Below are 13,280 nucleotides of genomic sequence, written 5' to 3' on the forward strand. Positions count from 1 at the left end.
GAGCGTTCTGCCGAGTTGGTTTTGCTGATGCACCCTTTAGACCGATGAACAACTATTTCTATATTACCAAGGCTCACAGAGCTGTTAGATCTTTTGTCAGAAGCCACCTGGCCATAGATGATAGCTCAACGAAATGGCTTTTCACGTGGAAGATTGTAGCAGCCAAATAATCGAAATGCATGTTACTAAATGTGGAGGGGAAAATCGAAGGACCCGGAGAAAAAATAATCCGAGTGAGCGAGTGTACTCATTTGTGTGAGCGTACTCCATGAGCGTACTCTGCGTGCGTGAGTTCGATTCCAACCCTGACGCATTTATAATTGCAGTTTACATTTTTTATTTTTTCTCTCTCTCCCTGTAGTGGCATTGATTTTTCTCCACATTTAGAAACATGCATTTTGAGAATTTTGCTGCAATACATTTGCATATTTTAACCCACAAATTTGAGCTATCATTTGTGTCCAGGTCGATTTTGAAAAGAGCTATGCAGCTTAGATGGCCTCACCTGGTAAAATAAAAATTGTGTACTGTGTTTGAGGGTTTTCCAATTTAATTTCTCATTTAGCAATTAAAGATTATGTTTCAGGAGGGTCCTGCATTGGACTGTTTGACCACCACCAAATATATTTTGAGTTTAGGTTTGGGAGAAAAACGGAAAACCCAGTGGAACACCAATGCCGACGGTGACGGCCGACGCCAGGATAGCGGCCACGGGCTCGAAGCGAGCGCAAACCCGGCTCTTGTCCCAGGAAAGGAATCCGCTCCCCGCTGCCCTCAACAGTGGTGCATCGCCGGCGGGGCTACACGCTGAGCCCCAACTTTTCCAGGAGGTCGGTACCTGCAATACACTCGTGGCATAACACGCTTGACACATATAACTCCTGGTTACACACCTGGTGTCCGAGGCGACCCTTAAGGGTGACCCTCCCCAGCAGTCCCATCCCAGTTTCACTTGCAGTGTGCAGCGCACGATCCGAGGCCTGTAGGCGGCTCACGTCAACCCCGACCACGCTGCCGTGTGTTGCACTCACGAGTGACGTTACCGCTTCCCGTGTCCAGCAGAATCCGGGTACGCCGCCTGTTCACCTGCCCTTCCACGAGCGACGTGGCCCCCATTATTCCTGCCACCAGCTCCCGCAGCCGGTCACCCGCAGTCGCCGCATTCTGGGGTGTTGTTGTCGGCATCTGCGTGGGGGTCACTCGCTCACCATTATCATGACAGTTTATTTGTGTTGGGACCACGTCGATTGCACCCCTCTGTGGTCCCCTCTTTAGGGAGGCCTTGGTGTTTAACCCTGGTGCTTCTCTCGCGCGGGCGATCTGGGGACAGTTTCTCACGAGATGCCCCCATTGGTCGCATAGATAGCACGCACGGGGAAGGGCGGTGGCTCCATAAGAGGCCCCTTGCCCACTTCCCCTCCCAGTGCGCATTTGTTCGAGTTCTGCCTCCTATTGAGATACTCGCCTGGTTAGCCCCGCGACCATGGAGCGTAGCCCTCCCACCTCGGACTGGACTAACTCCGCTGTAGACTGCAGCTTGGTAACATTCAGGTGTATTTGGGTCACCTCCCCGCATACTTGGGTTACCTCCTCGCGTACTTGGGTCACATGGCCTGCGTTATCACCTAAACCGGTCTGTATCCCTGCCACCCATCTTGGGGTTGTCTCACGGGGTCCCGGAGGCTCCCTCGTCCCCCCCCCCTCACCTCCTCCTCTGGAAGAAGACTTGCAATGGTGCTATCCCGTCCCAGCCGTCGGAATTCCGCATAATCGCGAGCAAATCTCTCACACACACACGTGCGAGTGCTCGGCAAGGGTGTTAGATGGGGGATATGGGCAGATCGCATCTGGCTGCCACCCCGTTGTGCTTGTCAGATACTGCTGAACTTTCTCGGCGGCGAGGTCATCGATGATCTCGGCAGTGTATCCCGGGCGTGCGCTCTGTGTTAGCAAGCGTGATTTATTTTCGTGCGCGCTCACGGAGATCTGAAGTGAGAAGTTCACATCGTGGTTATTGTTGTCGTGGTGGTAGTTGTTGTTTACCCAGGTAGAGCCTCGCTCCTTCTCTGTCTTGTACGGAGGCCGCTTTGGATTGCACCACTCTTCGATTTCACATTGACATGCTAATTTATTACATTATCATCACTTGCCCCGGCCACTTCTTTATGACCCTTGGGCTACACCCATTTCAAACCTTTTAAAACAGTCTGCCTCAGCAGCAGACCATGACTTTTCTATCAGAGTGTTTTTGTTTGCATTCTGACCACAAGTATTGTGGTTAATGCACACATGATTCCTGGTAAAAGGTTTCAGTTTGGTGTTTTAACATCTTAACACCTGTTTTGTTGCCAGAAAAACGGGGAAAACCTGTTCTCATATTTTGGTACTGGCAAAGGTCCCATGATGAAATATTGCAGTATATTAGAGGTGAGCCTTGCGTGTGCAGAGAGGACAGTAAGGAGCCGGAAGTGAATGAATTTTGTGGCAAAAATGCAGGCCTGATAATATGTAAGGATAATGTGGTAAATGAGAAAACATATAGCAGCAGCGGGGTGTTGGAGTGTGCAGGTGTTACAGGTGTTGAAGGTGAACAGATAAGCTAAAAATTGTGTGAAAAACAATAGCTTACCCTTGAGTACGCATGGAATTTTTGATGTGTGTATGTTTCAAAGTGTTGGTGCAATTGGTTCTCAAAAAAACACAGTAAGTCTGCTTTATTTATATACATTTATACTCATCTTGGAATGTTTTGTATACGGTTTCTCCACATTTATTTCAGTAATTTAGTTTATTTGGAATACAGTACAGTACTTATTTCAATTGTGATGTATATTTTAGTTGCCGTTTACCTAACCCTATTATTTAGGTAAGGCTTAAGTATTGAATATTGCCATTTTACCTTTCACACGGCACTTTCCAAGAATGTAACCTCCTCGCTATTCAAGGGGCTGCTGTATTTTCTGTCCATCAGCTATAGCACAGGAGTACGGATTTTCAGCAGAAACTAGATCTCTGCTTTCTTGGTGTAATTACGGCCTATAGTACCATAAAGAAGCTTGGGGTTTTGGATTGTTTTTTGTTTTAGATATCTCTGCCTCTGCTCACATTCGTTGAGGATTTTTATGATTTTTGGATGGCACATCTAAAGCTGCGTGACCCGGAGTCGGATCCCTTTCCTGTTCAATTTGGCCTGTGGACGAAATTCCCTCTGGCCCCATGCATTACATTACGTAGCATTTTCAAATAATTGTGTTTTGAGAAGCTCGCAATGGCCCTATAAAAAATGCATTTCATAGAGTAACAATGATACCCTAATCGATGCCTGGTTATAGTCAAGGGATTGTCCCCTGCTGGTCAACCATGTTACGCATGTTGATGATCTGGTCATGGCTACTCAATGATATTGAGTTGGAGAATCGTGTTCTGTACCTGGAGAATTCCATGACGAAATTGGGCCTTGCATATATTCTCCGAAAAGATCACCTCCCTGGGAAAATCTTGACCTAAAGCTTTCGTAACTGCAGGAATTCATATTCTTTGGGTCTTTCGGTTAAGTGACGTGACTTTACCAAAAGACCCAAAGAACACCTCCCTGGGAATTTAATGTCATACAACACTGCACCTGCTCAGCTCTCCATGAATAATCAGGTCGTTCTACACGTGGTGGAGGAGCTCCTATACCTGGTTAATGTGTTCACGACCAACTCTGGTTTGGCATCCAAAGTCTCACTTCAATTTAGTCTAGCAGCATTCTTTTATTAGGCTCTGTAACACTATGTTGGAGCTGCCTGGACTTTTTTTCTATACAAAGCTGTGAGTGTCCATTGCCAAGGTCTAGTCCATTGCAAAGGTCTCGTCAAAAAAACAGGCAATAGTCTACATTATAGACTGCCAATAAACTCACCGAGGTTAAGAACCAGGCTACAGTCTACATTATAGACTGCCAGTACGCTCACCGAGGTTAAGAACCAGGCTACAGTCTACATTAGTCGTTTTTTTTTCTTCTATTCACTTTATTTGTATTATTATTTTCTATCTACGTGACTTTACCGAAATAACCAAAGAATATGAATTCCTGCTGTCACAAAAGTTTTAAGTCAAGATTTTCCCAGGGAGGTGATCTTTTTGTAGAACATATGCAAGGCCCCATTTCGTCATGGAATTCAACAGGTACAGAACAAGATTTTATAAGAATGGAAACAGTCAGGAAATTAACACTGCACATATGCAGCTGAAGTTAGATCTGTTCATCCTTGCATTCAAGCTCATCTGAGCCTGGCTTCACCCCTCTAAGTTGCAAATGAACATTAATTTATACATTTCTGCATAATACAAATAATATTCTTTTCAAAAGCCTTTGCTATGTTAGCTAATTTTTCTTAAATATTCCTGTCGTAGCTAGACAACCGAAATTGTGTGCTTGGAGTTTTTGGTAAGCATTCATTTTGAAGACACGAGTGTGTCCATGCATATTTATGACCATTGGCCCTCTCATTGTGTGCCTTAACAGCCCACGTGATGAATTGGGGAATTATTTTCACTATATCATGAAAATATGAATAAGTATGGATGTGTATGTCATGTGTGACTGTGTATATGCATTCCTCAGTGCCTTGATATTGACGTAGATGGTGTGGATATGTTTTTCTGTCTGCAGCTGACGCTTCCTCTGACTCTTCCTCTGCAGAATTGGTCTGATGGAGCAAAGGGACTCGGCGCAGCTCGGTACAAGAAGGAAACAATGCGACCAGTATGCAGACAGCACGGATCGTACTGGAAGTTTGACACAGCACCAGAGAACTCACACAGGAGAGAAACCATTCAAGTGCACTGTGTGTAACAAGGCATATGCACAGTCATCAACTCTTCAGATCCACCAGAGAACACACACGGAAGAGAAACCTTTCAAGTGCAGTTTGTGTGTAAAGGTATTTTCAAGTTCATCTCCTCTGAAACGACACCAGATAACACACAGGGGAGAGAAACCCTTCAGGTGCCTTTTGTGCGATAAAGCATTCGCAAAGTCATCATATCTTCAAAAACACCAAAGAACACACATGGGAGAGAAACCCTTCAAGTGCAGTGTGTGTGAGAAGGCATTTGTTGAGTCATCAAATCTTCAAAGACACCAGAGAACGCACACAGGAGAGAAACCCTTCAAGTGCACTGTGTGTGAGAAGGCATTTGCAAATTCATTAAATCTTCAAAGACACCAGAGAACACACACAGGAGAGAAACCCTTCAAGTGCACTGTGTGCGAGAAGGCATTTGCAAAGTCATCAAATCTTCAGAATCACCAGAGAACGCACACAGGAGAGAAACCCTTCAAGTGCACTATGTGTGAGAAGGCATTTACAGAGTCATCAAGTCTTAAAAGACACCAGAGAACACACACAAGAGAGAAACCCTTCAAGTGCACTGTGTGTGAGAAGGCATTTACAGAGTCATCACATCTTAAAAAACACCAGAGAACGCACACAGGGGAGAAACCCTTCAAGTGCACTGTGTGTGAGAAGGCATTTACACAGTCATCAAATCTTGACGACCACCAGAGAACGCACACAGGAGAGAAACCCTTCAAGTGCACTGTGTGTGGAAGCGCATTTACACAGTCATCAAGTCTTCAAAATCACCAGAGAACGCACACAGGAGAGAAACCCTTCAAGTGCACTATGTGTGAGAAGGCATTTACAGAGTCATCACATCTTAAAAAACACCAGAGAACACACACAGGAGAGAAACCCTTCAGGTGCACTGTGTGTAAGAAGGCATTTTCAGATTCATCACTTCTTAAAACACACCGGAGAACGCACACAGGAGAGAAACTCTTCAAGTACACTGTGTGTGGAAGCGCATTTGCACAGTCATCAAATATTAAAATACACCAGAGAATGCACACAGGAGAGAAACCCTTCAAGTGCACTGTGTGTGAGAAGGAATTTGCAATGTTATCAAATCTTCAGAGCCACCAGAGAACGCACACGGGAGCTAAACCCTTCAAGTGCACTCTGTGTGAGAAGACATTTGCACGGTCATCACATCTAAAAACACACCAGAGAACGCACACAGGAAAGAACCTCTTAAAGTGCACTGTGTGTGAGAAGGCATTTGCAACGTTATCAAATCTTCAGAGCCACCAGAGAACGCACACGGGAGCTAAACCCTTCAAGTGCACTCTGTGTGAGAAGGCATTTACAGAGTCATCACATCTAAAAACACACCAGAGAACGCACACAGGAGAGAAACCCTTCAAGTGCACTGTGTGTGGAAGCGCATTTGCAACATTATCAACTCTTCGGAGCCACCAGAGAACACACACAGGAGAGAAACCCTTCAAGTGCACTATGTGTGAGAAGGCATTTACAGAGTCATCACATCTTCACGACCACGAAAGAACACACACAGTACAGAAACCCTTCAGGTGCACTATGTGTGAGAAGGCATTTACAAAGTCATCAAATCTTCAAAGACACCAGAGAACGCACACAGGAGAGAAACCCTTCAAGTGCACTGTGTGTGGAAGCGCATTTGCACAGTCATCACATCTTCAGAGCCACCAGAGAACACACACAGGAGAGAAACCCTTCAAGTGCACTCTGTGTGAGAAGGCATTTGCAAAGCCATCAAATCTTCATATTCACCAGAGAACGCACACAGGAGACACACCCTTCAAGTGCACTATGTGTGAGAAGGCATTTACAGAGTCATCACATCTTAAAAAACACCAGAGAATACACATAGGAGAAAAACCCTTCAAGTGCACTGTGTGTGGAAGCACATTTGCACATTCATCAAATCTTAAAAGACACCAGAGAATACACACAGGAGAGAAACCCTGCAAGTGCACTATGTTTGAGAAGGCATTTGCAAAGTCATCAAATCTTCATAGTTACCAGAGAAAGCACACAAGGGAGAAACACTTCAAGTACACTGTGTGTGGGAAGGCATTTGCACGGTCATCCCATCTTCAAAGACACCAGAGAACACACAGGCATCAGACGATCCCCAAGGAGCGGAGTCTGAAATCGGCTTGTGCAAGTCCAAGTGCTGCAATGAACACATCCCTGCTGAAAAAAGAACCAGAATTTAATTCCAGCTTGGACGCAATGGAATGTGTCAAGGTGGATTTTGAAAAGGTGAAATGTGAAGAAGTGATGGTGAAGAGCGAAGAAGCGATGGTAAAATGTGAAGATGAAGATTCAACTCCAAAATCGGACCTTCACATCGATGTAGGCAACGTGAAGCAGGAGGAGAATTCTGACTGTGAGGCAGAGCGAGGCAACTCCCAGGAGTTTGTGGAAGTGGAGGTGTGGGTGGACTTCTTAGACAATACAAAGTCAAATGGAGACCCAGTAGATATGTAAGCTTGAGACAATGAAGCCCCAGTAGATTCACCTTTGTCACAGGCCTTTAATTACAATAAAGTGAAGTTGCACACTCAATTCCTAGGTTCAGCCTGCCGAGTAAGAGGGGCCAGTATTTGCAGACCTGTGGGTTGGGTAGATCTCTAACCAGGAGCCAGAGCCAATACGCTCCCAAGCATTCATAATGTTATAATATTATAATGATGCTTGTTAATAGCCTCAGCAGCTCGGAGTTTTGTATCATATCTCATCACAAACACTCGAAGAGCATGTTGTGCATATGCCTTTTCCAAAAAAAATTATTAAGTGATTCTGCCTTTTTTGGTAATAATTTTGATCGGGATGTAGCGCTGGGGCAGAGAAAGGGTGAGTCGCCCCCCTGCCTCCTACCTTGCCACCAGACCGGTGGAGGATAACTCACAAGCCTGCTTGGAAAGTAATACAATTTAATTTTAAAAAATGGCAAACCATAAGATGGAAACAGCAGGGGTCACGAACCTCCCTTGGACTTTGAAATCCACCCAAGGGCAGTTAATCATCATGAGCTGACTGGGTTTTTAAAAATACAACAGTGAATTTCGAAGCTTAGCTATATCTTCAATCTCAGGATATCAAAATATACTTGAGAATAAGAAGCACAGATCCATGGCGATATAGACAGGGAACAAAGGTTAATAAAACCCTCGGAATATGCTCGGTAACAACTACGGTATACCATATCTTGGTTAAGCATGAACCAAATAATAATTATGAAAGTATTAGACCTAGGGTCATTCAGAAGAGATACAATGTGAAATATGTCAATCTCCCGAACAAGATAATGTATTCCACGGGATCAGAGTCTCACCAAACGCCTTCGTCTTCCAGTAGCTAACAGCACATGGTAGCAGTAAATTATGTATGCGGGGGGGCGTCTTCCCCTAATATATCAAATACCATGCAAGAATTCCAAACAGCGACGTGAGTGCAGTGAATGTTGCTCTAAACGTACTTCGAGTCACTTGCAGAGTCAAAACTGCGGAAAGTTGTATGGTACCAAGCTATAAGAGGTGAATAAAACAAATTTTTACTTCCAACTCGTGATGAGAGGACAGAATACATGTTGACAGCAAGCACACTCTTGCACAATAGGTCACGACTTCAAAGGCCACAGCGCCCCTTTTTGACAGAGACTGCAAGTCTGATGCAAATTTTTTTGAACACTTCCAACCCGTTATGGGATTGTGGGGAACGCTGCCCAAACCGAATACACACACACAGGGAGACAATTGTGTTAAAAGCTTTATTTTCATCACAGAATCTTGCCCGCGAATGTATTAAAGCCCTTAGCCCAGGGGTCGGCAACCAAAATAACAAGAAGAGCCATTTCTTTCCAATTCGGTACAAAATTCAGTATTTCAAGAGCCGCAATGCATCTGAGTACATACTGTACATACGTACATATTGTCAAGAAGCAGCCCGTAAAGAGCCGCATGCGGCTCCGGAGCCGTAGGTTGCCGACCCCTGCCTTAGCCAATTGATGAACATTTGTTAGACAAGCAAGCACACTACCGCACACCATTATTTCAAGGCATTACGTTAATTGCATAATCTAACAAATTCATTGAGGTCTACCTTTGCTTAGGCACGTTTCTTTATTACCGTTCGTATGAATATTGTCACATTAATTAAAAAAACGTTTTCCTGTCGCTGTGTATGATCACCTTACTCTGAAGAATGAGCCAATTGTTCTGTTACCCAGTTTGACAAACATCATTTTTTTGAGGGTTAAATGTACGGATCAATGAGGAGGACATCTCCAGGAGTACTGTGTTGGCATTCTTAGCATAAGAGTTTGCATATTAGAATGTCACGTGTTTTTTTGAGATTAAAGTTGCTTAACACAGAAGAGTCTGAGTGGTGTTTTCCTAAGTCCATGCATAATATCTTTCTAACCTATAAAAGGCATTTTTTGTCCGTCTGCGTACACTCGCTTGCGGGGGATTTGGCTCTCGGACCGTGGGGTTTACCGAGAAATGTTTTGCCAGGAGGCACGCCCCGAGCCCCGCGGTGGGAATATGCATTTCCGTTTTTTAGTCCCTAAACTTTAAAGCGGTTTAATTATCCATTTAGTGCGATATTTATTTATTTAGCACACCGTTGCGCATGCGCGAAACGCTGACCAAGGGTTGCCCCTGGCAACGGGCAGCACACCGTTGCTGCAGGGTGGACGCCATTTCTCACCCGCGTTAAAAAATATGCGCACACATTTACATGCGACGCTGCGGTAAATACATCAAAGTTTCACGTCCTCTACTCTCTCCCCCCCCCACCCCAATGTGTGCAATTACTATTATAGGGTCGGTAGATAATACAATTATAGAGATTAGACTATTATTCTAGCGCAGGGGTGGGGGGTAGCGGCCCAGCCCCCAGCCTCGCCCGGCTGGGCAATCTAGGCAAGGCCAGAGGCTCTGCACGGGACTAGGCCTCGACACCCCACTCCTGTTAGAGTCGATATACCCAGCATTGCCCGGGGGGGAAATACATTTTAAAACTTCTGAAAACTTTAAAACATAACATAGCAATGAAAATGAAACTCAGTAAATTAAAATAAACCCGAGCGCGCCATGAATCGATTCTTTAAATATAGACTGTACAAATAGTTATTAAGCTGGGTGAGTGTACTGGCAGTTTATAATGCAGAGTGTAGCCTGGTTATTAAGCTGGGTGAGTGTACTGGCAGTCAGTAATGCAGACTGTAGCCTGGTTATTAAGCTGGGTGAGTGTACTGGCAGTCAGTAATGTCCACTGTAGCCTGTTTATTACGTAAAGTGAGTGTACTGGCAGTCTATAACGCAGACTGTAGCCTCGTTATTAAGCTGGGTGAGTGTACTGGCAGTTTATAATGCAGACTGTAGCCTGCTTATTAAGTAAAGTAGCAGGTACCACCACAGTATGCACTGCTGTAATCATAGCAGGTACCACCACAGCAGTATGTACTGCTTTCATCATAGCAGGTACCACCACAGTATGTACTGGTGTCATAGCAGGTACCACCACACTCGGTATGTATTGCTGTCATAGCAGGTACCACCACCACAGTACTGCTGTGATCATAGCAGGTACCACCACAATCGGTATGTACTGCTGTCATATCAGGTACCACCACAGTCGGTATGTATTGCTGTCATAGCAGGTATCACCACAGTATGTACTGTCATAGCAGGTACCAGCACAGTATGTACTGCTGTCATCAGAGCAGGTAACACCACAGTCAGTATGCACTGCTGTAATCATGGCAGGTTCCACCACCACAGTATGCACTGCTGTGATCATAGCAGGTGGCATCACTGTCAGTATGCACTGCTGTAGTGATAGCAGGTACCACCTCAGCCGGTATACACTGCTGTAGTGATAGTAGATACTGCTATCGAGTTGGTAGATACTGCTATATAGAGTTAGTAGATACTAAAACAGTATATACCACTACAGTCAGTCAATACTGCTACAGTCAGTATATACTACTATACAGTCAGTACATACTAGTACAGTGAGTAGCTATTAGAGTCCGTAGATACTACTATAGAGTGAGTAGATCTTGCTATAGAGTTAGTAGTTACTACTAGTCAGTGGATACTACTATAGTCAGTGGATACTACTATACAGTTAGTTACTACTATAGAGTCGGTAGATACTACTGTAGGCCCAGTAGATACTACTACGGTCAGTCGTTACTACAATCAGTAAATAATACTCCAGTCAGTAGCTACTACTGGCTCAGTAGATACTACTGTACAGTCAGTAGATACAACTACAGAGTCAATAGATACTACTTCCTCTGTTGTATGTAGGCTGATGTAAATATAATTTTTGAGGGGGGGTGTCCACAATTTTCGGAAACCTTTTACATCAACTATTTACCCCACAATTTCTACAACATTTTGGACTTTTGCAAGCTTCTTATAATTTTGTTGGTGGAGAAATGTACAAATGGCCCACCGGGCTTTCACAATACCTTAGTATCTGTGTGTGTATATGTGTAGGGGTGTTAGAGAGAGAGCCGTTATGCATGGCAGCTTATGGGAAACAAACAGTGGGCGGGGCTACGTGAGTGCACGGGGGGGGGTGCTCTAAACGACGTCCGCATCGGGCAGCCCGGGGCCCCACCCCTCAGCGGGGGTTGAGTATAAAAAGGGGATGTGTCAGAGGGCTTGGGAAGAATGTTAAAGCTAAACCAGTGAAGACCTAAGATCGTCTAGCTAGAGCGCTGGACTCCCCTGGGACGCCGCCCTTGTCAGGGCCGCGCAGGACTGAGCCAGCGGCGTGGTCCCGAGAACCAGAGCTAGTGCTCTGGGACTCCGGGTACCGTAGCCCGACTGACCAGTGTCGGGCCAGACAGCCTCCCCTAGCCCGTTAGTGGAGGACTAAGAGGCAGGCTAGGGTAGCTAGCGTGTGTATTCCCAGCTAGCCGGGTGAGGGGGCCGATACCCCCTCGAGTGTTATATGCCCACTGTTGTGCTGTGAAATAAATCCGTGTGCCTCCAACTCCGGCGTCAAGAGTCGTCAACGGTATTACATCTGGTGTCAGAAGTAAAAATCTACGAACATGGACACGCGCCGGACAGCTCGAGTCAGGATACCGTGGGCGGAGGACACCACTGCAGTCGGAGAGCCCGGGACGGGTGAAGAGAGCACGGAGCAGTCGGGGCCAGATACGGCTACGCCGCAGCAACAGGAGGGTGGGGAGGTGTCGGCAGAGGGGCTGAGGCAGGCGCACGCCAAGCTGATGGAGCTGCTGCATGCCGCTGCCAGCATGCTGGACCACATCACTCAGCTGGGGGCTGCTGGACCGCCACGGGGCGACGAAAGCCGACGACCACAGCGCCTTCCCGCCATTTCGGCGGAACACCAATTTGAAAATCCCGCCATCGCCGCAGCTGCTGTTGAGGGCGTGGCCGGGTTGAGCATCGAGTCCAACGGCGGGCATACAGTACCTGCCGCGTCATCACCAACGGACGGCACGTCACCACGGGTGCGACCGGCGATGCCATCGGTTGTTCGAGCCGCGGCACAGCCGGGTGGGGGATACGGAGTCGCGGCACAGCCGGGTGGGGGAGACGGAGTCGCGGCACAGCCGGGTGGGGGAGACGGAGTCGCGGCACAGCCGGGTGGGGGAGACGGGGGAGTGCGACCTTCCGCGGCAGCCGCGTTACATCAGCGGCTACCTCCACTCAAAGAATTTGTGGGCGAGGAAGGCGACTGGGGCGGCTTCCAGCGGCGCTTCCTCGCTCACCAGGAAATGGCGGAGTGGACGGACGCCGAGGCTCTCCGCGCGCTGCCAGCACTCCTCGACAGCGACGCCCTCGCCACTTTAACATCGGCACCGAAGGAGAGGCGCTCTACGCTGCAGACGGCGATGCAGGTGCTGGCTGCAATTTACGGTCCGCCGTCAGACTGTCGCCAACTCTTCTACGATCGCCAGCGGGGGGCAAAGGAGTCGCCTCTGGCGTACCGCACAAGCCTCCTGGCACTGGCAAAGGCGGCCTTTCCACGGATGGACAACGAAGGTGTCGACGCCATGGTTACGGAGAAGATACTCCTGCTGGCGGACGACTTGGAGATCGTCATCGTCGCACAGGACGACGCGGAGATGTGCTCCCTCCAAGCGGCACGACTCCTCCACGCAAACCTGCTCGCGCAACGACGCAAGGCCAGCAAGGCGGCGAGCGGGCGTACCGTGGCCGCAGCCACCCTCCCGGCGGAGATCTGCGCCATCGACCATCAACGGCAGCAGGGAGCGGGAGTACGGGCGGACCGGGGCGGCTCGAGCCATCCCGATCATCCGTCGTCGTCACCAGCGCTCCCGCGCTGCTACAACTGCGGCATCCGGGGCCATGTCGCCTCGGGGTGCCGCTCTCCTCGGCAGCGCGGGAC

General features: G+C 47.4%; 1 protein-coding gene across 1 annotated transcript; it reads left to right on the forward strand.

Moving 5' to 3' along the window:
* Positions 1–617: 617 nt before the first annotated feature.
* Positions 618–9,252, forward strand: LOC144738125 (uncharacterized). Its single transcript, XM_078621048.1, has 2 exons — positions 618–830; positions 4,688–9,252. Exon 2 carries the CDS (start codon positions 4,698–4,700, stop codon positions 7,362–7,364), a length of 2,667 nt encoding a protein of 888 aa, XP_078477174.1. The 5' UTR covers positions 618–830; positions 4,688–4,697; the 3' UTR covers positions 7,365–9,252.
* The last annotated feature ends 4,028 nt before the right edge of the window (positions 9,253–13,280 follow it).

This window comes from Lampetra planeri, chromosome 78, assembly GCF_965212315.1.
Source record: "Lampetra planeri chromosome 78, kcLamPlan1.2.h2, whole genome shotgun sequence".
NCBI lineage: Eukaryota > Metazoa > Chordata > Hyperoartia > Petromyzontiformes > Petromyzontidae > Lampetra > Lampetra planeri.

What these genes read in the sequence shown, in the direction of transcription:
- LOC144738125 (XM_078621048.1), top strand. Translation starts at nt 4,698, where the DNA reads ATGGAGCAAAGGGACTCGGCGCAGCTCGGTACAAGAAGGAAACAATGC.